General features: G+C 41.5%; 1 protein-coding gene across 1 annotated transcript in view; it reads right to left on the reverse strand.

Moving 5' to 3' along the window:
• The window catches only part of MDN1 (midasin AAA ATPase 1), a 317,199-nt gene that overhangs the window by 20,180 nt on the left and 281,719 nt on the right, over nt 1-15,300 (reverse strand). Inside the window, exons 82-88 of the mRNA XM_068231147.1 lie at nt 14,325-14,497; nt 11,283-11,444; nt 7,532-7,669; nt 6,396-6,534; nt 5,735-5,901; nt 5,007-5,150; nt 4,723-4,873 (exon numbers count right to left, since the gene is read on the reverse strand). Of these exons, the coding sequence (XP_068087248.1) occupies nt 4,723-4,873; nt 5,007-5,150; nt 5,735-5,901; nt 6,396-6,534; nt 7,532-7,669; nt 11,283-11,444; nt 14,325-14,497 (1,074 nt within the window). The remainder of the gene's footprint in view (nt 1-4,722; nt 4,874-5,006; nt 5,151-5,734; nt 5,902-6,395; nt 6,535-7,531; nt 7,670-11,282; nt 11,445-14,324; nt 14,498-15,300) is intronic.

A 15,300-nucleotide genomic window follows, 5' to 3' on the forward strand; every position in this document is an offset into this window, starting at 1 on the left:
GTGTGTGTACACATGTGTGTGTGTGTGTACACATGTGTGTGTGTGTGTACACATGTGTGTGTGTGTGTGTGTGTGTGTGTGTGTGTGTGTGTGTGTGTGTGTGTGTGTGTGTGTGTGTGTGTGTGTGTGTATACACGTGTGTGTGTGTGTACACGTGTGTGTGTGTGTGTGTATTATATATACATATATAGTACAGACCAAAAGTTTGGACACACCCTCTCATTCAAAGAGTTTTCTTTATTTTCATGACTTAAAACATTGTAGATTAACACTGAAGGCATCCAAACTATGAATTAAAGAGACACTGAAGCGAGAATAAATCTCGCTTCTCGTCTCATAGTCAGCAGGGGCATGTGTGCCCCTGCTAAACCGCCGCTGTCCCGTGGCTAAACGAGGGTCCCTGACCCCCCAGCCCCCCCCCCCCCCCCGCCAAAATCAACGATCAACTTGGTCGTAGATTTTGCTGCTCTTCAGGCAGGGCTAACGGCTGCAGCCCTGCCTCTCAGCGCCTTCTATCAGCAAAGGAAGACAGAGGGGCGGGGGAGAGGCAGAGATACGCGCTGACAGACGCGCGTGAGGCAGGGCTGCGGCGGTTAGCCCTGCCTTAATCCGGAAGAGGGGATGTGCTGCTTGGAGGGGATTTCGGGGGGTAAGGGACCCCCGTTTAGCCGCGGGTTAGCAGCGTTTTAGCAGGGGCACACATGCCCCTGCTGACTATGAGGTCTGAAGCGAGATTTATTCTCGCTTCAGACTCTCTTTAACACATGTGGAAGTATAGTACATAACCAAAAAGTGTGAAACAACTGAAAATATGTCATATTCTAGGTTTTTCAAAGTAGCCACCTTTTGCTTTGATTACTGCTTTGCACACTCTTGGTATTCTCTTGAGGAGCTTCAAGAGGTAATCACCTGAAATGGTCTTCCAACAGTCTTGAAGGAGTTCCCAGAGATGCTTAGCACTTGTTGGCCCTTTTGCCTTCACTCTGTGGTCCAGCTCACCCTAAACCATCTCGATTGGGTTCAGGTCTGGTAACTGTGGAGGCCAGGTCATCTGGCGTACCACCCAATCACTCTCATTCCTGGTCAAATAGCCCTGGAGATGTGTGTTTGGGGTCATTGACCTGTTGAAAAATAGATGGTCCAACTAAACGCAAAGCAGATGGAAAAACATGCCGCTGCAAGATGCTGTGGTAGCTATGCTGGTTCAGTACGCCTTCAAGTTTGAATAAATCCCCAAAGTGTCACCAGCAAAGCCCCCCCACATTATCACACCTCCTCCTCCATGCTTCACAGTGGGAACCAGGCATGTAGAGACCATCCGTTCACCTTTTCAGCGTCGCACAAAGGCACAGTGGTTGGAACCAAAAATCTCAAATTTGGACTCATCAGACCAAAGAACAGATTTCCACTGGTCTAATGTCCATTCCTTGTGTTCTTTAGCCCAAACAAGTCTCTTCTGTTTGTTGCCTGTCCTTAGCAGTGGTTTCCTAGCAGATATTCTACCATGAAGGCTTGATTCACACAGTCTCTTCTTAACAGTTGTTCTAGAGATGTGTCTGCTGCTAGAACTCTGTGTGGCATTGACCTGGTCCCTAATCTGAGCTGCTGTTAACCTGCGATTTTTGAGGCTGGTGACTCGGATGAACCTATCCTCCACAGGGGACTCTTGGTCTTCCTTTCCTGGGGTGGTCCGCATGTGAGCCAGCCTTTTTAGCGTTTGGTGTTTTTTGATACTGCACTTGGGGACACTTTCAAAGTTTTCCCAATTTTTCAGACTGACTGACCTTCATTTCTTAAAGTAATGATGGCCACTCGTTTTTCTTTACTTAGCTTTTTTCTTGCCATAATACAAATGCTAACAGTCTATTCAGTAGGACCATCAGCTGTGTATCCACCTGACTTCTCCACAATGCAACTGATGGTCCCAACCCCATTTATAAGGCAAGAAATCCCACTTCTTAAACCTGACAGGGTACACACCTGTGAAGTGAAAACCATTTCAGGTGACTACCTCTTCAAGCTCATCAAGAGAATGCCAAGAGTGTGCAAAGCAGTAATCAAAGCAAAAGGTGGCTACTTTGAAGAACCTAGAATATGACATTTTCAGTGGTTGCACACTTTGTTTATGTACTATACTTAAACGTGTTAATTCATAGTTTGGATGCCTTCAGTGCGAATCTACACTGTTCATAGTCATGAAAATAAAGAAAACTCTTTGAATGAGAATGAATGAGAAGGTGTGTCCAAACTTTTGGTCAGGTGTGTGTGTGTGTGTGTGTGTGTGTGTGTGTGTGTGTGTGCGCGCGCTTATATATATATATATATATATATATATATATATATATATATATACACACACATATATATATATATATATATATATATATATATATATATATATATATATACACACACACACATATATATATATATACATATACACACACACACACACACACACACACACACATATATATATTCATGAATATAAGTTGACCTCTTGTGTAAGTCGATCCCAATATTTGACCCTCTTAAGCTGGAATTTTTTAATTACTTAAGTATAAGTCTATCTAGCAAACTTAATGGCTGCACAGTAGACTTGAGGTCTTGCACAGGACAATGAAAACCTAGAGAAATGCACCCTGCATGTATTAAGCGAGTTTAGCTCAGGCATGGGCAAACTTGGCCCTCCAGCTGTTAAGGAACTACAAGTCCCACAATGCATTGCAGGAGTCTGACAGCCGCAGTCATGACTCAAAGGCAAATGCATTGTGGGACTTGTAGTTCCGTAACAGCTGGAGGGCCAAGTTTGCCCATCCCTGGTTTAGCCGGTCTAATTCCCCCTCATTTGTGTCTAATAACAAGCTGTAATTTGATCTCTCCCCGTGTCACCTAACAAGGCATATAAGCTCATTTAAAAGCACAGGATGTTAACAATATGCCTGCTTCCATGAAAGCAGGAAGTAGACACCACAGCTGATACAAATTCTGCAATACATCTGCAAACAAAAGCCATTTTTCTTTTAAAGGTTATTATGCATATCTTTTAGAGCACAAAATGTCAAATGGTAGGAGCACCAATGTATCCAAGCGGTGTGCCCAGACCCCAACCCCAGTGCCTCTTGGGGTCCTCTGTAGTCAAGAATGCAATGTGGGTCGGCACCACCAAAGTGGTATAAAGCTCTTTATTACATGCAAGCAGTGACAGACGCTGTTTCAGGCTATGTAGCCCTTTCTCAAACTGCTTCAGACAGTCTGAAGCAGTTTGAGAAAGGGCTACATAGCCTGAAACAGTATCTTTTAGAGCAGAGAGAAATATCTGAGATCAGGTCCGCTTTAAACAATACACCCTTCCCAGAGCCCCAGCGGCCAGCATCTCTCTATCCCTCCCCACAGTGCTAAATCACCTGCAACATACTGAAAATCCCCCCTCCCTCCCAGCACAACGCTGTAATGTTATGCGCTGGGAAGGGTGCCTCTTTCTGTCCCCTTCCCCGCAGTGCTAAAGTAATTTTATGCTTCCATCCTCTCTCTTCCCCCTCTGTGCAATCTTATGCACAGTGAGCACTGCAGCAGAAGCCCACACTTACACAGTTCCATTGCCAGCGCTGAACCCTCTATACACTCTCCGTTCATGCCGCCCTCTGTCCAATAGTACAGCTCCGGTTCCCGATGTCATGTGACTTCATGTGTCATCGGGAGTCGGGCTGTACTATTGGACAGAGAGCGTCATGAAAGGAAGGAGTATAGAGGATACTGCGCTGGCAATTAAACTTGTCGGCTTCTACTGCGGTGCCACTGAACAGGATATATATATATATATATATATATATATAGATATATATATATATATTTATATCTAGCTATATCTATCTATCTATCTATCTATCTATCTATCTATCTATCTATCTATCTATCTATCTATCTATCTAACAAGTGTTTGCCTACTCCACTCCTCCTACCCACAATTCTCTACTTTTCAGCTTCTCACGGAAAAATACAGACCAAATTCAGGATTATCGCATAACTACTGAACATTTACCGAACAAAACATCTATCGAACACTCCTCTCATTCAATAAAAAAATTATGAATTGCACAAAAAAATGTAAAAATGCCGACTTCTGTGCAATACCTACTTTTTTTCTACTACCATATTTCATTCTGTGAACTGAAACCTGTGTGTATGTAGGTGACAACCAAATCTAGCTGTCCATCCCCGACTTCTCTCCCTTTATCTTGTAAAAAGTTTATTGCAGTCCCGTCAGCCATCTCACAGTGGATTGCCAACAAGTACCTGGAATTCAACCTTGATAAAACTGAACTAATACGCTTCCCTCTCCTTCAAAGCCTCCACAGAAATCCAATTATAAATAACACTTATTTCCACCACTCCACAGGCACACTGTGTAAAGGTATCACACCTCTGAATATGCAGCACCCTTCACTCCCCACTGCAACGTTTTTTTTTTTTTTAACAATTCAATTCTTTTTTTATTTTTAATGATCCTCCAAATACTGTGACACCCACTTATTTGGCATTCCACTGAGTACACCCTTGCCTCTACAATCTATCAGGAACGCTGCAGCTAAACTAATTTATCCCTCCCACTGATCAACCACTTTTTATCTTTACAAACTGCACTTGCTTCCATTTCACATCAATATCAAGTTCTAGCTACTGTATTTTGCCTTTAAATCTCTCCACCGCTAATGAGGATACCTTTATCAACCTCCTCGTCTTTTTCATCCCCACTAGCTTTGCCCTCATCCTTTTCTAAATTAAGGTCATCTGGAAGATCCAGGGCTTCTGGTTCTTGCTGGGTGTCTTGTTTTCCATGGTAAGGGTCTACTTCATCCTCATCATATTCTCGCTGCAATACATTGAAAAAACACAAACTGATTTCTTAGTACTGGAGAAGAATTTATAGGCAATTAAGAAACCATTTTAATTAACAAAAGGTGGCCATATTTAACATATAGAGACACATATACATCAATACACACCTCATCAATTTTTTCACGGATTTTGTCCTTTTGGCCATCCTCGCTTTTCTCATCTTTAACTTCATCTTTGGGCTTTTGTTTCTTATCTTTACCTGGACTTCCAGAATCTTGATTGTCATCCTTTGCAACCAGCTCAGATTCACCCTTAAACAATAAGGAATTAGTGTGAAATTAACAATACAAATTTTTCAATAAATTAAAGCATTAGTGCTTTATTTTTAAGCAGAGACTCATCCAGTTCAACTGGCCAACTCCTGCATCATTAGCAGAAGGGGGGTTTCTGTCATTTTATTTGCCTAGTCATGGAGTTCTAAGTTCTACAATGATTTGAATAATGCATACATGGTACGCGACTAGCATAAAAAAACCCTGAAACAGTAGAGATGGTCATGGAAAAGCCAATCAAATTTCAGCAAGGTGGGAAGTGGTCTATTTTAAAGCTGCATAAATTTGCATACAGAATTTGCAATATCCTGCATCAGCTCAAAATTATTTGCATCTTACATGTCACATAAAACCTGATGCCACTTCCACTACAAAAATGTATTGTACAGTAGAAGGCAATGCTAAATAAATATTTTGCAAAATTTCAGAGTGATCAAGGAACTTTCGTAGATCTTTTTTTCCTGTCCCACAATGTAATGGGTATCTAGCTAATTTTCTTCTTTGCCAACAAGTGCAATAAGCACTTGTTTATAAAGGTTATAAAGGTTTTGATGCAAATATACCATGTCCATTCCCTGTCCCTCTTCTTCTGTCTTATCTTCATCCTCTTCCTCATCATCGTCATCTCCCCAGAGTCTTTCATCAAGTTTTTCTGCTTTTGCATCACCAAGATCTCCCATCTGTTTATCCAGGTCTTCCTCCTCACTCTCAGATTTTTCATCTTCCTCTTCTATAAAACAAATGCATTAAATATGATTAAGAGATAAACACACTAAGACATCAAATCTATCCTCTTTTCATATTGTGCGACATGAAATGGTACAAAATGGCACTACCAGGTGAATCTAATTGGTACAATCTGCTTTTCACTTCTACCTCAATGTGCTCAAAACAGATTCAGACCTCTAATGAATGATGGGTGACTGGCAGGCTAAGCTTTAATAAAGAGTATGGCAGGAGACTATGAAAGCTGTACAATTTGCTAAACCACATCTCCACAAATGCCTTACACAACTGTATATAGTCCAACTAGCCTATCCAACACCACCGAGAATAAGGATAGTCTCTCAAAACTCGTAACTTAATTTCCCCAAAATTAAAATCCCTAATCCATCCAAATACCAGATCTGGAGCTGGTCACCATTTTTTTTATGTATTCTATGATGTAAAAAGGATACAACAGTAAATAAAAGTTTGTAATAAAAGTCAAACTTATTTTATGACCTTTTTCTTTATCGCCATCATGCATTTTCCCATCAAAATCCTCAGACATCTCAATGGCATCTTCTTCATCTTTTATGTCTGGTTTAGAATCAGGATCCTCTTTCTCCTTCTCTTCTCCTTTTTTCATGGTGTCTTCAACCTAACAAGTACAAGAGTTATCAGATTGCATGTTAAAGTTTATACAATAGAGGACTAAGTAAGTGTTTAAAAGCAGTATCATGCCAATCATAAGCTAATGCCACAAGTATTCTTTAGATAGCTATGCTATTATATATTACAGCAAGTTCACAATCTCACCCTCAAAATTAGACATTTAATGAGATAAACAACTGAAGCTATTCAAGGTTTATTTCTAGCATCATACTGCGTGGGAGAAAAAAAGGCCAAATCATTTACCCATATGAGCAATCAGCAATGTAAACAGTTATTTGTATAGACTGCCATATTTCCTTCCCATCTGCACCCATTTATTTGCCATGATGCATTTGGCTTACAAGCGGACACAGCTTGTGTTACAAATAATGCATCTTATATGGTTTTACAATCTAGAATGTGTGTAACGCTTTATTTAACCAAACTCCCTACCCTCCAACCCCTATACGTATAGAAACTGACCCATAGCAACCAAACTTGACGCAACTGCAGTTTTAAGAAGCAGATGTACTTGACAGAACATTCCATTTTAATTATTTCACTACACTGCCAGATTGCATGATCATTCCATGCCATGAGGATATTATTTTTTTTTTATATTAAGATTTTTTTTTTGTTCACCCAGCATCAGATATTTGCAGCAATGATACTTCTAGAGTGATGGACGCAGCGCTATGGAGTAGACTGTGTATAAATTCTGATCAAAATGTTAGCAACTATGAAATTACCAGAACATGGGTGTAAAGTCTCCTGGCAAGACAGACATTGCATGTAAAACAAGCATCAATGTTCTTTCTTGGCCATGTAGACATTCTGAGTGAAGTATAGTAGACCTGATATAGTAATTTGACCTTTATAATTCTGTCCACCGATGCTATTACGGTCTACAAATGTATATTTAATTTCTGCTGTAACTATTAATAGAACAACAAAGTAGATGAAAAAAACACATTTATTTCGAACAATACAATAAATGACCATACCTGATCTTCATTTTCAATTTTATTGCTCACATCCTTTGTTCCCTCTCCTTCTCCTATTCCGCCTCCTTCATAATCGTGGAACTCTGTGGCTCCCTCACCTGCTGCCTCTTCCATTATTTCTTTGGGAAGGCAAAATCCCTACAATATAAACATCACAACTTAGATTCAGAATATATACCTAACATGGTGTTCTTCGAGTAATATCCCTGTTAGCAGAATGGGGTATTGCAATTGCTCACACAACCTACTTCCTGTGAACTACAATCCCACCTCCTCATATAGACATATGGTTCCCAGTGTAGAATAGGATTCTAAAAATGCATCACTCCAGAAGCATACATATGAAATCGGCGCCGGGAGACTTGGGCGCAGGATACAGCCGGTATGGCTTGTGCTGCTGCACAAGTTCCCGGCGACGTTAAAGTGAACCTCCGGACTAAAAATCTACTCAGCAGAACCGAAAAGGCTTGGTGTTTCTTTACAAGTTTCACAGCATCAGAACTTTGTTTTTCTTACCAAAGCATCTTCTTTAGCTGCATTTTTAGCTAAGCTCCACCCATCAAAGAAAACAGCCCGGGCTTTTTTTCCCCTGATGCTGTGCAAAGCATGATGGGATTTCCTATGTTATTTACGTTGCCTAGCAACTGGGAGGGGTGCTCAGCACACAGGACAGTTGGAAATGTGTCTCATGCTCCATGTCACCTACTTTCAACCAAAAAGATGGCTGCCCTCATGAAATCACATACTTGTGCCAGTTCTTTTAACCACCCTGGCGTTCTATTAAGATCGCCAGGGCGGCTGCGGGAGTTTTTTTTTTTAAATAAAAAAAAACTATTTCATGCAGCCAACTAAAAGTTGGCTGCATGAAAGCCCACTAGAGGGCGCTCCGGAGGCGTTCTTCTGATCGCCTCCGGCGGCCAGAAGTAACACGGACGGCCGCAATGAGCGGCCTTCCGTGTTTTGCTTACTTCGTCGCCATGGCGACGAGCGGAGTGACGTCATGTCAGCCGCCTCCGATCCAGCCCTTAGCGCTGGCCGGAACTATTTGTTCCGGCTGCGCAGGGCTTAGGCGGCTGGGGGGGCCCTCTTTCGCCACTGCTCGCGGCGGATCGCCGCAGAGCGGCGGCGATCAGGCAACACACGCGGCTGGCAAAGTGCCGGCTGCGTGTGCTGCTTTTAATTTGATCAAAATCGGCCCAGCAGGGCCTGAGCGGCACCCTCTGGCGGTAATGGACGAGCTGAGCTAGTCCATACCGCTAAGGTGGTTAAACCAGAGTGGGTAAGAGATTATATTACCTATCTATTTTAATTATTATAACTAATGTAACTTAATGACAGTATGTTTGTTTAGGCTGAAGTTCCTCTTTAACCACTTCAGCCTTCGGTCGTTTTTCACCTTATGCATTCTGAGTAATTTTCACCTCCCATTCATTCGCCAATAACTTTATCACTACTTATCACAATTAATTGATCTATATCTTGTTTTTTCCACCACCAATTAGGCTTTCTTTGGGTGGTACATTTTGCTAAGATTTTTTTTTTCTAAATGCATTTTAACAGGAATAAAGAAAAAAATGGGAAAAAAATCATTTCTTCACAGTTTTCGCCCATTATACATTTAAAATAATACATGCTACCATAATTAAAACCCACACATTTTATTTGCCCATTTGTCCCAGTTATTACACCATTTAAATTATGTCCCTATCACAATGTATGGTGCCAATATTTTATTTGGAAATAAAGGTGCATTTTTTCAGTTATGCATCCATCACTATTCACAAACTTATAATGTAAAAAATATTAGTAATGTATCCTCTTGACATGCATATTTTAAATGTTCAGACCCTTAGGTAACTATTTATGTTTTTTTTACTTTTATTTACATTTTTTTATTTTTTTTTAGTTAATTTTATTTGGGTATTTTTTTTGGGTGTGGGAGGTAAACAATTTTAAATGTAATTTGTGTTATGTGTGGAAAAACATGTATGTGCATGTAGTTTTACTATGTGGCCACAAGATGGCCACAGTGATTTTGTTTGATTCCCATCCTGTAAGCGACTGTGCTCGCTTACAGGAAGCACAAGGAGAACGTGATTGTTTTTTGGGTCAGAAAGACCGCGGCCTCTGAAAAGTAGCTGTCGGTTTTTCTACGGGGGATTTAGATCAATGAATGGGAACTTGTTCCCATTCATTGATCTCTGGGCTACCAGGGGGCGGCACGGTAGCGCGCAAACAGCGCGCAGCAGCCGCCTTTTGGACGTGATAGTCACATCCAAAAGGCGAAAATGGTTAATTACTATTCCCCCTCTAGGTCCACGTGGATAGGGGGGAATGATATAATTCGGCTTCCAGCTATAGCTGGAGGCCGAATTATAGCGTTTTAAAAGGAACTTCAGCTCCGTCTTCTGACAGCGCCGAAGTTACTCAGTGTGCGTCGCTATAGTCGAAATTCCTATTACGGCCTATGGTGGCATCAGCCAAATCTTCCTGCGCTGAAAAGAACTGCTCTGCTTCAGACATCTATAGTTCTTGTTGCAAGGACAGAATGTAAGCTGTACTGCAATTCCAAGCAAATTTGGCACATGAACATTGTATTCGGTTTAGCACGGTGCTTCTCTGCACAGTTTATAATATTTTCTTTTCTATTCTTGCTATTAGACTTTGTCTCCCTTGGACACCGGGGAGCCACGGAGCTGCAGTGACGGACCCAGAAGACTTCTAGGTGCTGGAGGATGCCCCAGGAAAGTAAAGCTAGTTTTAAATGTTCACCTCACGAGTCCTTTAACTGAAGTAACACCCCCGACCAATGTTTGTCTCCTGCAGATTGTGGAACTCATCAATAAGCTGTATACAGTTGCTCCCTACCACATCTCATCTCTCCACGCTTGTTCCATTAGATTGTAGTAAGCTTGCAAAAGAAGGGTTCCCTACCCTATTGTTTTATCCAATTGTTGTTTTTGTACTGTAGAACATTTTATATTAATTGTCATACTTATGTACTTGCTTTGCCTTTTGCATCCATGCCTCTTTATTCTACAGTACTATGGAAAAATATGAGAAGAGAATTGTATGGGCAGCAGCAAAGGCATATAGGCGTGGTGTCTCATATTCTTTTAACAGTGGGTTAAATGTTGACTGCAGCCATATCAGCGTGATTTAAGATCTGGTTCACAATTACCAACAAAAAGAAATAAAAATCTTTTATGCTTTTCAGCAACCTCTTGCTATCAGGATTGTTTGCCCAGCCAGATAAAAGTGTTCTGTTCTTACTTACTTGCAGAAGAACCACAGTTGCATTCCACTGCCTCATTTGCATGAAACACTACTTTTTTTTTTCTTTTTTTCTTTTTTAACACTTACAGTGGAAAATAAATCAAACAGTTAAGTTCTAACTAGGCTTGTCTCATGTCAGGCATAAGGGTTTTACTAAAGATATTTTTGCAATTCTGAGTAGTATCTAACAAAACATAGGTGAACTGCTCATTAATCACACGGAAATGCCGTCAACTACTACAAAGCCAGTATTAGCGAATAACGCAAAGCCTTGCACTTCTCTACTCATCACAATAATGTATTGCATTAATGTTTATTTCTGAGAAAAAAATAAAAAGGGAAACAGTTACAAATGTATTTATTCAGAGTTAAAAAAAAAATTAGTCTATAATTAGAAAATAATGGCATAAAATCAGAACTGGAGCAGGTATTGCACTGAAGCATAGTGTGTTTCTATTGATTCATAAATGCTTACCTTTTGGGCAAGTTCCGTGAATACATGTGTCAAGACTGAAAGTAGTTTCCCTGTAGCCCTGTGTGTTGCCAGGGAAACAGTGAGGTAAAACAGGAGGAGGTCAGAATAGGTACGTAGCATTGGTAGAAGTCGGACAAACAAGCCACAGCTCTGGTTGAAAAACTGTAAACCGAATAAGAAGTATAAATGATCGACAGATTAATAGATATAACAAAACAACATAATAAATGGTAACTATATGGCATCAGAAAAAATATGCAGTTAACAAATAAACCCCAATTTTTTGCATACTGCGCATGCGCAGAATGCTCCCAGCGGCGCATGGGTGGTCTACGCTGCTGGCCGGAGGGACTCGGATGGACAATGTGGGCATGAGACAATTCCAGGGGGTTGCAAAAAGCCCCTGTTAAGGTAAAAAATGTTTAATTAGATTTAAGATTTCCTTTAACAACTTCACTACGCTTCTTCCATTCATTCACCAATAACTTTATTACTATTTATCAAAAGGAAACTATTTATATGTTTTTTTCGCCACCAACTAGGCTTTCTTTGGTTGGTACATTTAGCTAAGAATTATTTTATTTTAAATGCACGTTGAAAGGAAAATAAGAAAAAGATGGGAAAAAAATCATTATTTCTCAGTTTTCGGCAATTATAATTGTAAAAATACTGTATATACTTGAATATAAGTCGACCCCCAATATTTGACCCTCATAAGGTGATTTATGTTAATTATTCAAGTATAAGTCGATGAATAAGCTAGCCAGGTATGTGCCTCCAGTATAGTTGCCCCCAGCAAAGGTAGATAGCCAGTATAGTTTCCCCCAGCAGAGGTAGCCAGGTATAGTTGGCCCCAGTATAGTTGCCCCTAGCATAGGTGGGTAGCCAGTATAGTTGACCCAGTATAGGTGGGTAGCCAGTATTGCCCCCAGTATAGACTGCAGCAGCAAGGAGAGCGGGCATGAAGATGAACAACTCACCTGAGTCAGTCCTACATTTTGCGACTTATAGTCAAGTATATACAGTAATACATTCTACTGTAATTAAAACCCACGCATTTTAATTTCCCATTTGTCCAGGTTATTGCAACGTTTAAAATATTTCCCTAGCACAATGTATGGTGCTAATATTTTTTGGGGAAATAAAGGTGCATTTTTTCAGTTTTCAGTCCACCACTAATCATAAGCTTATACATAATAAAAAAGTTCAGTCCCTAAGGTAACTATTAATGTATTTTTTTAATTGTCTTTTAATGCAAATGTTTTATTTGGGCAACCATGGGAGAGTGTGAGAGGTAAGGGGCTAATGTTAACGGTATGTGTAATTATTTAAAAAAGGTATGTGGGTATAATTTTACTATTTGGCCACAAGATGTCCCCACGCATAATCTTCTGGCACGTGCTGTTAGTACATGTACAGTAAGTTATGCGTGCATGTGTAACTTTCATTATTGCAATGACCATAGGCATCTCACTGCGGGAGCGTGTGTAGCGCCCATTTGCCGCAATAGCAGATTATCCACGTCCCTGGCCAACGGGATGTAGATAATCCGTCTCAAATTACTTAAAAGTGGTTAATATGTGTTCTAATTGTGAAGTTTCAAGGGCCAAATGACCATATCTGGTAAATCTCCATGTTAGGAGGAGAACTGCTTATCACCAACTGCTACCTTATAGTGGAAATATTAAAGGACGACTGAAGTGAGAGCGATATGGAGGCTGCCATATTTATTTCCCTTTAAAGGGGTTCTGTGTGCGTGTGCGTGTGTGTGTGTGTGTGTGTGGGGGGGGGGGGTTGAAAATAAAACAGACACTTACCTGGGGCTTCTATCAGCCCCCTGTAGCAGTAATGTCCCATGCCGTCGTCCTCTGATCCGCCGTTCCCTGCCGCCGGCACATTATTTGTCTAACAAGATGAATAATGTGCGCTCCCGCTCGCGTCATCGGAAGCTTACTGCACAGTACGAAGTTTCCTTGTACTGCGCTTGTGCAGTAAGCTTCCGATGACGTGCGCGGGAGCGAGCAGCAGCCACAGTTGGATGGCATGCCGGACATTACTGCTACAGGGGCCTGATAGTAGCCCCAGGTAAGTGTCTGTTTTAATTAACACACACACACGCACGCACGCACGCACTTTAAGCAATATTGGTTGCCTGGCAGTCCAACTGCTCTTCTGCCTCTAATACTTTTAGTCATAGACCCTAAACCCTGCTTGTTTCTGGTGTTATTCAGACACTACTGCAGCCAAATAGATCAGCAGGGCTGCCAGGCAACTGGTATGGTTTAAAAAGAAATAAATATGGCAGCTTCCATATTCCTCACACTTCAGTTGTCCTTTAAAGAGACTCTGAAGCGAGAATAAATCTCGCTTCAGAGCGCATAGTTAGCAGGGGCATGTGTGCCCCTGCTAAAACGCCGCTATCGCGCAGCTAAACGGGGGTCCCTTACCCCCGAAATCCCCTCTGTGCAGCCGAGGATCTCTTCCGGATTGAGGCAGGGCTAACCGCCGCAGCCCTGCCCCACGCGCGTATCTCCGTCTCTCCCCCGCCCCTCCAAGTCTTCGTTCGCTGTGAGGGGCGGGGGAGAGGCGGCGATGCGCCGCTAATAGACGCGACTAGAAGCAGGGCTGCAGCCGTTAGCCCTGCCTCTAGGAGCAGCAAAATCTGCGACCAATTTGGTCGTTGATTTTGCGGGGGGGGGGGGGGGGGTTTGGGGGTCAAGGGACCCCCGTTTAGCCGCGGGATATCGGCGTTTTAGCAGGGGCACACGTGCCCCTGCTAACTATGAGCTCTGAAGCGACAATTATTCTCGCTTCAGGTGTCTCTTTAAGCGATTACAGGGATTGGTACAGCGGAGCTTTAGAAATGCCTCATGCAGCCAAAATCTTCAGATGAATAAAACATTTTAGAGGCAGAGTTCTCCACTAAATGTTACCTCAAGAAAGCAGCAAATGTACCATATGACTCACCCATATTATATGAATACCAGCATGACCCTGCATCGTTGAAAAAAAAAAGAAAAAGAAAAGAAAGTGCTCACTAACCAAGTGTTTGTCCTTGATGCAGTCTTCTCCATATGTTTTAAGCCCCTGAAGAAGCTCAGAAACCGCAGAATTCACAGCCTGTACATCTAGAGCTTTCACATCTTGATACAGATCTTCAGTCAACAGTCTTGTAATGAGGCCTTCTTGGATGCTGTATGCTTCACTTTCTTCAGCTATTAGAAATCAGGGGTGTACAAATCAAGTATCAACTGTACTTAGCTAGAGTAAACATTGAAAAATTCAAGTGTTCTTCATTAAGGTTATTGGATAAAAGTTAAAGTAAACTACAGGGTATCTGTTAGGCACCTGTATATAGCTACAGCTACTACATTCAAGAGGCACCTGCTGAATGATACATTTATACTCCACTTCACTGCTAACAGCTGCTGAAAAATCCTGTGGCAAATATGGATGTTGCATCCTCCTACTCTCATCCACTAGGTGGCTTTAGTCAAGGTTAGAAGGTAGTGGTTCTTGTCCGTCAAACCAGCAACCCCTAAAGATGGTCGTACATGATACAACAAAATCATTTGATTTTCACAATGATTCAATTAAATAACGGTCTCAGTTCAGTTAGGTCGAATATCTCTCCTCTGAGTACTTCCAAAGACGAGTGCAGGCGCAGTGCGGATATGCTCGTCTTCCAAAATACTCATGTCACTGAGTACTTCCAAAGAGTGCCAAAGACCTAGCCAGTTGCATAACTTCAAAGGGAAATGGTGCAAGAATGACAGGACGGACCATGAAGGCTTTATGGTATACAAGCCTTACCTCTACTTGAGTATTTATCTAACCTGATGAAAGTTTCCTCATTTCAGGTTTTGCTTTAAACAAATATGAACTATTAAATGACACTGGATGACTTCCTGGGTTAGATTTTCAGAATGAAGTTGGCCAAAAATAAGCAAATTTCCCACTCCTAGGCAGGGCCGGGACGAGGCAGAGGCTAGAGAGGCTGAAGCCTCGGGCGCAGTAC

The sequence above is a fragment of the Hyperolius riggenbachi genome, chromosome 4 (assembly GCF_040937935.1).
Source record: "Hyperolius riggenbachi isolate aHypRig1 chromosome 4, aHypRig1.pri, whole genome shotgun sequence".
Lineage (NCBI taxonomy): Eukaryota > Metazoa > Chordata > Amphibia > Anura > Hyperoliidae > Hyperolius > Hyperolius riggenbachi.